At 36.9% G+C, this 12,525-nt stretch overlaps 1 protein-coding gene across 2 annotated transcripts in view; it reads left to right on the top strand.

The window, feature by feature from the left end:
- The window catches only part of CEP85L (centrosomal protein 85kDa-like), a 150,534-nt gene that overhangs the window by 50,027 nt on the left and 87,982 nt on the right, over positions 1-12,525 (top strand). For both annotated transcript variants that reach the window (XM_010861804.1, XM_010861805.1), the window contains exon 3: positions 10,985-11,772. In XM_010861804.1, coding sequence (XP_010860106.1) covers positions 10,985-11,772 — 788 coding nt within the window. The remainder of the gene's footprint in view (positions 1-10,984; positions 11,773-12,525) is intronic.

Below are 12,525 nucleotides of genomic sequence, written 5' to 3' on the forward strand. Positions count from 1 at the left end.
GGGCCGGTCTGCAGCCGGCTAGCTTTGCTCAGTCCTTTGCTCTGTGAGCGGGCCTGGCGGTGTCTTAGGTTAGGGCTTTTTGCGTGGTAGCTATCCCCCAGTGTGGTTTGCTATCCCAAGTTAGTTCCCTCAGATTGCCCTCAGGGCATTCAGGCCCGGTCCTTACTCTAAGCAATGCAGCCCACGCCTCCCTGCCCAGCCCCCGCTTGCTAGCAGCGGGTGCAGGTGTCTGCGCTGCTGCTCCGCTGGGGCAGTTACTGTTGGGCACTTAATCTGTGGGTTTTAATTATTTATTTATTTTTCCTCCTGGTTATGTTGCCCTCTGTGGTTCCAAGGCTCGCCACAGGCTCGGCAGTGAGAGTGTTTTCTGGTGTTTGAAAACTTCTCTCTTTTTTAAGACTCCCTTCCCAGGATGGAGCTCCGTCCTTACCTCTTTTGTCTCTCTTTTTATCTTTTATATTTTTTCTTATCTCCTTTTGAAGACAGTGGGCTGCTTTTCTGGGTGCCTGATGTCCTCTGCCGGCATTCAGAAGTTGTTTTGTGGAATTTTCTCAGTGTTCAAATGTTCTTTTGATGAATTTGTGGGGGAGAAAGTGGTCTCCCTGTCTTATTCCTCAACCATCTTAGGACCACCTTTCCTAAATGGTTTCTTTAAAACACCTCAGCTTAATGTAAAATATCTTCTCGTTCTTACCCCTTTTTTCTTTTTTACAGAATATTTTAATTGTTACTAAGGTAAAAAGATGGAGAAGGAAATGGCAACCCACTCCAGTGTTCTTGCCTGGAGAATCCCATAAACGGAGAAGCCTGGTAGGCTGCAGTCCATGGGGTCGCACAGAGTCGGACACGACTGAAGCGACTTGGCAGCAGCAAGGTAAAAAGAAGGTGAAATGGTAAACCTACATGTACACAATGCCAAAGTTATACAGGTATAAATTCTAACACATGGCAGTATTATTTCAGATATTCTGTGCTCATCCCCGTACCTTAGGTAATATTTTAAGCAAATTGAGAATTCCTTCTTAAACTTTAATTAAAATAGTAGTAATATTTATTTTGCATTTACTATGTGTAAGGCATTATAAGAGGTTTACGTGATTGTTTCAGTTAATAAAAAAATTACATTAGGTACAATTCTATATCCATTCTGTAGGTGACGTAAATGATATTTAGACTGTTCTCTAACTTGTTTCCCTATTTTATTAAGGTTCATTTCATTGGTGAACAACCTTATGTTGCTGTAACTTCATAGCTTTGGCACTTTCAGGGCTCTTGATGATGGGTACTCCCATAACATGATCTCCAGAAAATTACAGTAAATTAGATAGTCAGTTGACCTTAACCTTAATGAGAATATGTGCTGTATATTTTTGCAATGTGAGGTTTTATAGTTCTGATGTGGTGGTTGTTCAATCACTAAGTCATGTCTGACTCTTTGTGACACCATGGATTGTAGCATGCCAGGCTCCCCTGTCCTCCACTATCTCCCAGAGTTTGTTCAAATTCATGTCCATTGATTCAGTGATGCCATCCAACCATCTCATTCTCTGCTGTCCTCTTCTCCTTTTGCCTTCAGTCTTTCCCAGCCTCAGGATCTTTTCCAGTGAGTTTGCTCTTTGCATCAGGTGACCAAAGTATTGGAGCTTCAGCTTCAGCATCGGTCCTTCCAATGAATTTTCAGGACTAATTTCCTATAAGATTGAGTGGTTTAATCTCCTTGCAATCCAAGGGATTCTGGAGTCTTCTCCAGCACCACAATTCAAAAGGAACAATTCTTTGGTGCTCAGTCTTCTTTATGGTCCAACTCTCACATCCGTACATGACTACTGGAAAAACCATAGATTTGACTGTACGGACCTTTGTTGGCAAAGTAATGTCTCTGCTTTTTAATATTCTACACGATTAAAAATTTTTTCACTATAGAATCCTTCTAAGGTAAAATACCTTGGACATGGAACAACAGACTGGTTCCAAATCGGGAAAGGAGTATGTCAAGGCTGTATATTGTCACCCTGCTTATTTAACTTATATGCAGAGTACATCATGAGAAATGCTGGGCTGGATAAAGTACAGGCTGGAATCAAGATTGCCAGGAGAAACATCAATAACCTCAGATATGCAGATGACACCACCCTTATGGCAGAAAGTGAAGAGGAACTAAAGAGCCTCTTGATGAAAGTGAAAGAGAAGAGTGAAAAGTTGGCTTAAAGCTCAACATTCAGAAAACGAAGATCATGGCATCTGGTACCATCACTTCATGGCAAATAGATGGGGAAACAATAGAAACAGTGACTTTATTTTTGGGGGCTCCAAAAATCACTGCAGATGGTGACTACAGCCATGAAATTAAAAGACGTTTGCTCCTTGGAAGAAAAGTTATGACCAACCTAGACAGCATATTAAAAAGCAGATACATTACTTTGCCAACAAAGGTCCATCTAGTCAAAGCTTTGGTTTTTCCAGTAGTCATGTATGGATGTGAGAGTTGGACTATAAAGAAAGCTGAGCGCTGAAGAATTGATGCTTTTGAACTATGGTGTTGGAGAAGACTCTTGAGAAGTCCCTTGAACAGCAAAGAGATCCAACCAGTCCAACCTAAAGGAGATAAGTCCTGAATATTCATTGGAAGGACTGATGCTGAAGCTGAAACTCCAATACTTTGGCCACCTGATGCGAAGAACTGACTCATGGGGAAAGACCCTGATGCTGGGAATGATTGAAGGCTGGAGGAGAAGGGGATGACAGAGAATGAGATGGTTGGATGGCATCACTGACTTAATGGACATGAGTTTGAGTAAGCTCTGGGAGTTGGTGATGGACAGGGAAGCCTGGTGTGCTGCAGTCCCTGAGGTTGCAAAGAGTCGGACGTGACTGAGTGACTGAACTGAACTGAATTGAAGGTAAAATACAATTACCTTCTCTTTACTGAGAGAAAGTAAAAAATAAAACTTAGAAGATGTTAATAACATATCTGGGGTTGCACAGCTGTTCAAGTGATGGAGCTGAGGTTCTTCAAATCTAACTCTAAAGGTATACCCTTACCCACACCATTAGATATCTGTTCTTAAAGTGAGACACTAGAGGAGGAAAACGGAGAGGTGTAGTGTAGTGTGTAGGATAGGATAGGTAACACTAGACTGAGAAACAGGAGACTGGGATTCTGTTTTGAGATCTGTACTTGGTCAAGTAATCTAACCTTTATGGATTTAGTTCTTCATTTGCATATGGAATTAGGTCAGAAGTTACACACAGAATACTTTTTTGCTTGTGAAATCAAATAATTTCAAGGCAGTATTCAATGTTCATTTACAAACCAAATAACTGTTTTCCTTAGCCCTGCATCTCTACTTAATTTTCTTGTTAATCTACATTTTTGCTGAAAAGAAAATATTTGAATTTAAAACTTTAAATGTGACGTATAAGAGCATTTCAGCTGTAGTAAATTTGCAGAAATTAAAATTGTTTGTTGGAGGTATATTTTGTATCTTTTTGGACCTCATTTTTACTTTCATTGTTATCCGTCCATCCATCCATCCATTCATACACTCAGGTTTTTCTATCGTTTTGCATCTTAGCATGGTAGAATATGACTTCCTGAGCCTGACCCAGCTGACTGACCTGAATGTAGTCCACTTTTGAGACCTGTGTTGAACCCAGGTATTTCTGACCTGGAAAGACTCTCAGTCAGACAGCCATGGGTTTAGAGTAGAGGTTAATGACTTCATATCTCCCCAGACATGTAGGTGGTTAGAGGACCAGATGCTAATTTTTTTGTCAGTTCTATCATAAAGTAACAGTTTTTTTTTCCTGAGAAGATTTGAATTTTCAAAATCAGTCTTCATAATTTGAGATCATTACAGTTTGATTTATAAACATTTTTAGAGAGAAAGAACACTTGCAGCTCTTTGCAAGTAAACTGCTGATGGGACAATCTAAATTGAAACTCGTAAGAGATATCTAGAAAATGGTACAGTTGAAAGAAATTTTAAAAGCCTTTCAAGAACATAAAAATCCTACAGTTTTGGTGTAAATACAAAAAGGAGCTTCTTTTTTTTTTTTAAACTGACCAACTTAAAATGAGTTTTGCCTTGAATTGTTGACCTCTTTAAACAGTACCTGGATTGTCCTTTAAGTTGCCAATAATCTGACTGCAGATCAGAAATGCTCCCCCCACTTTAAAAACCAGCTTTTCATCTTATTTTACATAAACTTACAAAATGAAGTTTCTTAGTTTGTTGTGAATGATTGGTAAGAGGGTACAAAAAGGGCTTGAGAACTAACTTGTGAACAGTATAGACTTCTATAATTATTTTAAACAAGTAATTTTAGAACTTGTCACTCAATTTCTGCCTCAGTAGGATTTGAAGTGACTTCACAAAATACAATTGAGAAATATAAAATAGTTAAGAAAAAAAGGTGATTGGTGATAATGATTAGACAATAACTAAATGAGAACCAAGATTTGCACATAATTGTGTATTATTACTGTCAAGTACAATTGCTGAAATAGTAGGTCATATGTTTGGCAGTAGGGAAACAGAAGCTTCTCATTATAACAAGTAAAAGCAAGCAGTTCAGGAAAGTATGCTTTTCATGATCTTGATACCTGATACACAGTTCTCCTCATGTTCTTGATGGTTATTTCTGTATGATTCTTTAATGCAATCATTCTCAGTTTCTATGCAGATACCATAGTGCCAAAATAGGATTTAATATTTTAGGTATATCTTTTGTAAACATTTAGCTGGATTTAAAAATTATGTGAACAGTTCTTTGAGTGGATTTTTACTTACTGTGATTGTTAAATTTTGATTTTTAACCATATTGTATACTTTCTGTTCTGCTTTTCTCAAGCTTTTTCTTTCTTACCTTTTTTTGATTCACTTTTTCTCTCATGACATTTTCCTTCTAGTGTATCACAAGTTATACACACATATCTTTAAAAAATCTTTACTGAGCTATAATTCATATACTGTATAATTCACCCATTTAAAGTATACAGTTTAATGCTTCTTAATATATTCTCAGAATTGTTCAACTGTTATACAATCAAATTTTAGAACATTTTTTAGCTCCTCCTCCCCTAAGAAATCTGTAATCTCTCTCTCTCCATCTTTCCTTCCATCCTCTTAAGCGGTCACTTATCTGTATAAATTTCTTTGTTCTGAACATTTCAGATAGAGTCATCTAATATGTTGTCCTTTGTTACTGATTTTCACTTAGTGTAATGTTTTCTAGATTCATTCATGTTGGAACACATATCAATCAATACTTCTTTTCATTACTGTATAATATTCCACTGTAACACTTTTTATTTATCCATTTATCAGTTGATGGATATTGAGTTATTTTGACTTTTTGACTACTAATAATACCTCTATGGATATGTTTTCATTTCTCTTTGGTGTATACCTTGGAGTGGAACTGTTGGATCATATGGTAACTCTTATTTTTGATTTTTTAGGAACTGCCAAACTGTTTCTTAAACAGCAGTACTATTTTACACTCCTGTCAGCTTTGTATGAGAGTTCCAATTTCTCCACCTCCTTGCCAACACTTATTATCTGTCATTTGGATGATAGCCATCCTAATGGATGTGAAATGGTGTCTCATTGTGGTTTTGAATTGCATTTCCCTAAAAATGTTGAGCATCTTTTTGTGTGCTTTAATAAGACCATCTGTTGATCTTTGGAGAAATGACTTTTCAAATTTCACATCCATTTTTACATTGGGTAATTTGTATATTTATTATATAATCTAATTGTGTTTCTCATATAATCTGAAGTCCCTAACAGATGTATAATTGCAAAGATTTTCTCCCATTTTATGGGCTGTCCTTTCACTTTCCTGATGGTATCATTTGTAGCAAAATTTTTAAAAATTTTATTCAGTTCCAATTTATCTTTATTTTCTTTTGTTGCTTGGGCTTTTGGTGTTGTATCTGACAGATTACTCCCTGACTTAAAGGTCATGAAGATTTACGCCTATGGTTTCTTCTAAGGATTATATAGTTTCAGCTGTTACATTTAGGCCTGCGATTCATTTTGAGCAATACTTGTTGAAAGTATAAGAGAGGAATCCAGCTTTATATTTTTTTGCTTGTGGCTGTACAGTTTTGAGCTCTCCCTTTTCTTTTAGTTGTTTAGAAATTATAATATGCATCTCTAACTTGACTATAATGTTAGAATGCTGTTCCATCCTTGTTTTATTCATCATAGTTGATATTTTGGTTTTCTTTGCCCTCTTTTTGTTAACCCACAAGTTAGATATTGTTATATAACCATTGGTGTTCTTAGGTTTAATCACACGTTTATTTATTTATTTTTTAATCTTGTTTTTACAACTCAGGACTCATTTTTCTTTTTTAGTGAAAGAACCTTAAATGTTAGTACGATTTTAGTGACTCTCTTGGTGATAAGCTCTGTTTTTGTTTAGCTGGATTATATATTTTGCCTTTGATCTTGGAAGATAGCTTAATGCTCCAAACAATTCTTGGGTACCAATTATTTACTGTTAACTTTCAGGAGCTATTTCACTGTGCTCTGGATTCCATTATTGCTATAAAGAAGCTGGCTATCATTCTGAGACTTGTTGTATGAATAAGCTGCCTTTTCTCTCCAGTGCATTTCATACTGTGTGGTGCTTTGTAGTTTCCTTATGATAAGCTGTAGTTCTGTCCTGCAGCTGTGTGTGTGTAATGGTGAAATTGTAAACCCCGAGGAGGGGTATTTTCATATTTTATTGTGAATAATATATTTGTATAGTCTTTTCTGCCTAGTACAGTGCCTTGTACATTATACATTGCTAGAAGATTGTTTGGTTGAATATTATTGAATTTCCTTATATAGCTCTTTTCCTACCAGAGTATAGTTAAGAATATTTTAAAAATATTTACCTAACAATGTAAGGAATGCTTAGAAATGTTCATTTGTTTAAAAAAATGGGGAGAGTTAAATGTGGCTTAAATTTTTTTTTTTCTCATGATACATTATCACGGCATTAGCAGGAACGGGAAAAAGTCATGGTGTTCTATAAAACTTAATTATTGCCTTTGGGTTAGGCTTAATATTTTTATTTAAAATGTAAAATACTATATTTTATATTGAATGAAAATACAAGCTGTTATTTTTAAAATCAGAATATTTTAATGTATTTATACAGTTTCCTGATTATTTTTTAATTGTAAACATTTATGATTTCTTATTATACTATAGATCTGGAAGGTGTGGTTTTTTAAAAAATTTAATTCCTTTTTACTATAAGAAAGAATAGAGAGACTGTCCCTACATGTAAGAAGATAGAATCAATCTGGCATGAATTGCCAGGTAAGAATAAGATGACAGTGATTTTGTTCAGAATCCAGAACTTTTGTTGTCTTAAATGTAATTCACTTGCATTATCAGGTTACAGCAGTGTCCTCTTCTTCTCTTTTTCCCCTATAAGCTGAAATCTGTCTGCAATCATTAGTTTTTCTGTGTTCTCTGTGAATACTATGGACCCTGCCCTCTGGCTTTTAAAAGGACTACCTTCTGCTGGTTTCAGATTTCACTGTTCTAACTTAGATACTGCTGGATGCCATCATAATAACTTGCCTTTGAGATTTGTGGCTACAATTAGGTGGTATAATGAAGCACATTAGGAAATGTGTTGCATCTGCCTCTAATTGTGTTTGATTAGGCAAAATAAATTAATTTTCAATTCATCTCTGAGAATGGTCGTTTTTTTTCAGGTATCTATCCTGTCAAATGTTTAATTCTTTGTTCATTAATTTATGTTGTGTGTGTGCATGTGTATGTATGTGCATATGTATGTGGATAGAATAAACTTTAATTCTGAGTTTTCACAGAACAAATTCTGAATGTCACAGTAAATCAATTTCTACAATGAACCTCAAATACTGTTGATAGGTGGACTTGAGATATTTAATCTTGAAATTGAAGGTTTCAGAACTGAAATCAGTCACAGGTGTACTGAATAGAACATTGTACTGAATAGAATAGCAGAATCACTTATTAAAAAGTGATGTTTCCTGGACCTTCTCTACTCTTTAATTGAATGAGAATCTCTTGGAGTAGGGCTCCAGATACCAGGTAACTGTGTTTTGTGCTGAAATTTGAGAACTTTAGATGTAAGTGAGTTTTGGAGTAAATTCTATTCTTAATGTAATGTTCTATGAACAGGATATATTACAGTAGCTTTTAGATTTGTAGGAGTAAATACTAGTGTGATGTAGAATTGGTTTGTATCACCAATTGTTGATTTTCTATGCAGTTTGAAAATATCAAGCTGGCAAAGGTAGACAGGAAGTTAGCACATTTTCAGACAGAAGTAGCATCCAGGACTGGTGAAGTTTCAGCTGGTCTCAGAAGTTTCAGCTGTGGCATGGAATGTGAGACAGTCACTTCATATATAATTCAGACTTTAGAAGCGACGTTCTTTGATATTTCAGACTCTCTGAGGTGACACAATAAAACATCTTTGCAGAAGTTTGGCTAAATGGTAAATTTATGCTCTTTGGAAAGAAAATAAGACATTGTGTAAAGTAGAATGTAAAAGCATCCTTTCTTTCTCTCCTCTTTCTACCTGTGTTTATTAAGTTTTGAGTATATTCCTCCAGATCATTTATGTGCCCATGAATATGTGTGTACTTATATACACAGCTTCCCTCGTAGCTCAGTCAGTAAAGAATCTGCCTGCAGTGCAGAAGACCTGGCTTTGATTTCTGGGTCATGAAGATCCCTTGGAGAAGAAAATGTTAACCCACTCCAGTATTCTTGCCTGAGAAATCCCATGGACGGAGGAGCCTAGTGGGCTACAGTCCATGGCGTTGCAAGAGTCGGACACGACTGAGCGACTAAACCACCACCACATATTCCTCCAGATCATTTATCTGCCCGTGGATATGTGTGTTTGTTTGCATGTTTTAAATATTGATGTATACATATTACCCCTCTTCTTCCAAAGGCTGTAACAGTTTTATGTCCTATCATCGTAGGATATTAGCAGTCATTAATAGTTTTATGTGTATAGTAGGGAATGCACTTTTACTGTTTAGTGAGTTTAGCATCTTTTTTTAAAAAATAAGTATTCTTTTTAAAAACATTTATTTTATTGAAATATTTTCCTGGCTTCATACTTGGATCAGTTAGTGTTCTTAATCAGCAGAAGAAACTGACTGGATGATTGAGAACAGGAGGAATTTATTTAAGGGTGTTCTGTTAACTCAAAATTTCTGAGGAGCATTGGAGAACCAGGCTTAGGGTTAAGCTTCCAGGTAATACGCCTCAGGCGCCTCTGAGAACGGACACTCTCCTGCCCCATTGGAGGAACCAACCGATGCCGCCCAGTTCCTGCCCCTTCTGTGCCAGCACTTGGTTTGGCCACCTCTACTGTTGTCATTGGGAGGCTAATGTGTCTGCTGTTGCCAGAAATGGTAGCTCCACACAAAGCCCATTTTCTCATGTGACTCACTTCCAAACTGAAATCTGTGCAGGTGCTTCTGAATGTCTGTATCGTCGTTGCAGGGTATGTTGGGAATTTAAGGTCTAAAATTTATTTTGGGAGGTTGGCTTTATAATATGGGAATTTTCTTGAGTATGAAAGGGTTTTGTAGAAGCTGATGGGAACCTGTAATATGGTAAGTTACAGTGATATTTTGTGATACTTATTCTTTCATCTGTAATATTTTTCCCCTTCCATCTCCAGGTGACTAAATTCTGTGCAGAGACCTCTTGGAATTATATTTTTAAAACAGTTTGCCCGGCTCTTTCTCATCTGAATCTTCTTATGATTTCCTCAGCATTTCTTTTCCTGTTACTTTATTTAAAACAATATCAAAACTCATAAGTAATATTTAAATATATACTGAGTCAAACATTATGGAAAGACATAGAGAACAAACTGTAAAAGTTACATTTCACCATCTACCCCTGCACTTCAAATTGCTATCACCTTTCAATCCACTCCAGCACTCTTGCCTGGAAAATCCCATGGATGGAGGAGCCTAATAGGCTACAGTCCATGGGGTCGCAAAGAGTCGGACACGACTGAGTGACTTCACTTTCACTTTCTGTATATCATGTGATAAAATGATAATCTTTGATTTTAGTTAGGCATATTTGATGGCGGTTTGGCATTTGATAGTAAGTCCATTGAGTGTAGAGGCCCTTTGGGCTTTATTTATTCTTTGGGCTTCCATATTGCCTACTACAGCTGTTCCTATGTTTGGGATAGTATTATGTGAAGGTCTGATCTATGGCAATAGCTATGCAGTCATTTTGGAAGTAAAAATGTACAACCTGGGAATTTAGTAAATGTTCAGAGAAAGATAGGAATCAAAGTAGACGTCAGGTGGTCTAGCTTGGGAAAATAGATCATTGAGGATGCCATTAAGGGAGACTGAGAATGTAGAAACTACTCTCCATCTGCAAATATATTGCTGGAACCCTTTCTGTTTATTTCCCATTACTGAAGGAGCACCTTTACCCATATTTCTGATTTGCTTTCGAGTGTGGAGAGGTACTACAGTGTTCAGGTTGGGCCTCGATTTCCACAGTTGAGGAAAGACACTAAGAGATACCATTTTTTAAGTAAAGTTAGAAGTTGTGTCTGAGGCTTCAATGATTTATCATGAATAAAACCTTTCAATGGGGAGATGGATTTTTCTTTGAAGGCATAGTACTTTGGTTAAATAGCATGAATATATACCTGTTTTCTAGTCATTTTCATCTGTAAGTAGATTGCAAATGAGCATATATTTTATGTATCCATTTTTAGAAAATGTATGAAAGTAGGTTTGATTTGTTTCAGATGACCAATAATAATAGTAACAGTAATAAGTAGTAAGTCTCTCATGTTGATGAAGTGCTTTTGAAAAACTTGTGCTGGGAAACCATATTCAGATTTTTGTTTTGGCATTTTACATTTTACCTCTTTTTTTTTGTCTGTTAATTACAACTAATTTGGCATTCTTTTTTCTTTCCAGATCATTCAACTTCAAGTGGCACATTATCTTTTAAGCCTAGTCGGTCATTGGTTACTCTTCCTACTGCCCATGTCATGCCGTCTAACTCCAGTGCTTCAGTTTCCAAACATAGGGAATCATTGACATCAGATGGCTCAAAATGGAGTATAAGCCTCATGCAAGCATTGGGAAATCATAGTAGGGGGGAGCAGGACTCTTCACTGGACATGAAGGACTGCCGGCCCCTCCGGAAATGGTCATCTTTATCCAAACTCACCGTCCCAGAGAACTGTAGCCAGGGTGGCATGGTGCACACAGAAGAATCAAGGAGAGGTTTGGAAAAGACAGGGAGAGACAAGGCATTAACAGCACAACTAAGGACCATTGGACCTAGCTGTTTACATGACAGTATGGAGATGCTTAAGCTAGAGGATAAGGAAATAAATAAAAAACGACCATCAACTCTGGACAGCAAATATAAATTTGAGAGCTGTAGCAAAGAGGACTTTAGAGCTTCTTCCTCCACTCTTAGGAGACAGGCCTTAGACATGACATACAGTGCCTTACCTGAAAGCAAGCCTATTATGACAAGCTCAGAGGCTTTTGAATCTCCGAAATATTTAATGCTTGGTCAGCAAGCAGTAGGTGGAGTTCCCATTCAGCCTTCTGTGAGGACGCAGATGTGGCTCACTGAGCAGTTGCGGACAAACCCCTTGGAAGGTAGAACTACAGAGGACTCTTACAGTTTAGCTCCTTGGCAGCAGCAGCAAATTGAAGAGTTTCGGCAAGAAAGGGATACACCAATGCAGGTAAGGCTCAGAACCTAGTGTTTGCCTCCCTCCAGTGGATGCTCTGAGTACTAGCACACTTGAAGTAAGCATTTGACAGTGTGTCTGTAAGCACAGATTGCTTTACTTTTCCTTTTCCGTGGACAGTAATAAGCATAAATGTTATAAAACTCTAGAAGTATTGTGTTGATAAAACTTTAAAAATATTTGAGACTTATTAACATGGAAAACTTGAAACTTTGTACTTGACTTGTTGTTTTTCTTCTCATTTGTTTTGCTTTTGTTCAGTTGCTCAGTCATGTCCGACTCTTTGTGACTATGGGGCTGTAGCATGCCAGGCTCCCTATTCTTCACTATCTCCCAGAGTTTGCTCAAATTCATGTCCATTGAGTCAGTGATGCTATCTAACCATCACATCCTCTGCCACCCGCTTCTTCTCTTGCCTTCAGTCTTTCCCAGCATCAGGATAAACACAGCAAAAAATATTCAATCTAAAGAAAATTGAAACAGAAACAAAGGAGGCTGGCATGATATAATAGAAAGAACATTAACTTGAATGAAGGCTTGGATTTTGTTTCTGGTTTTATCAGATTCAGAATCTGGATGATTCTCTTATCTGTCACTTAATATCTCTGGGCCTGAGTTTTTCTTTCTTTCCTCCCCCCTGCCCCCCAAATTGAGATATCATCGACATATAACATATTAGTTTCAGGTATGTAGCATAATGATTCGATATATGTGTGTTATAAAACGATCACCACAGTAAGTCCAGTT

The sequence above is a fragment of the Bison bison genome, unplaced genomic scaffold (assembly GCF_000754665.1).
Source record: "Bison bison bison isolate TAMUID 2011002044 unplaced genomic scaffold, Bison_UMD1.0 scf7180017864473, whole genome shotgun sequence".
Taxonomy (NCBI): Eukaryota; Metazoa; Chordata; class Mammalia; order Artiodactyla; family Bovidae; genus Bison; species Bison bison.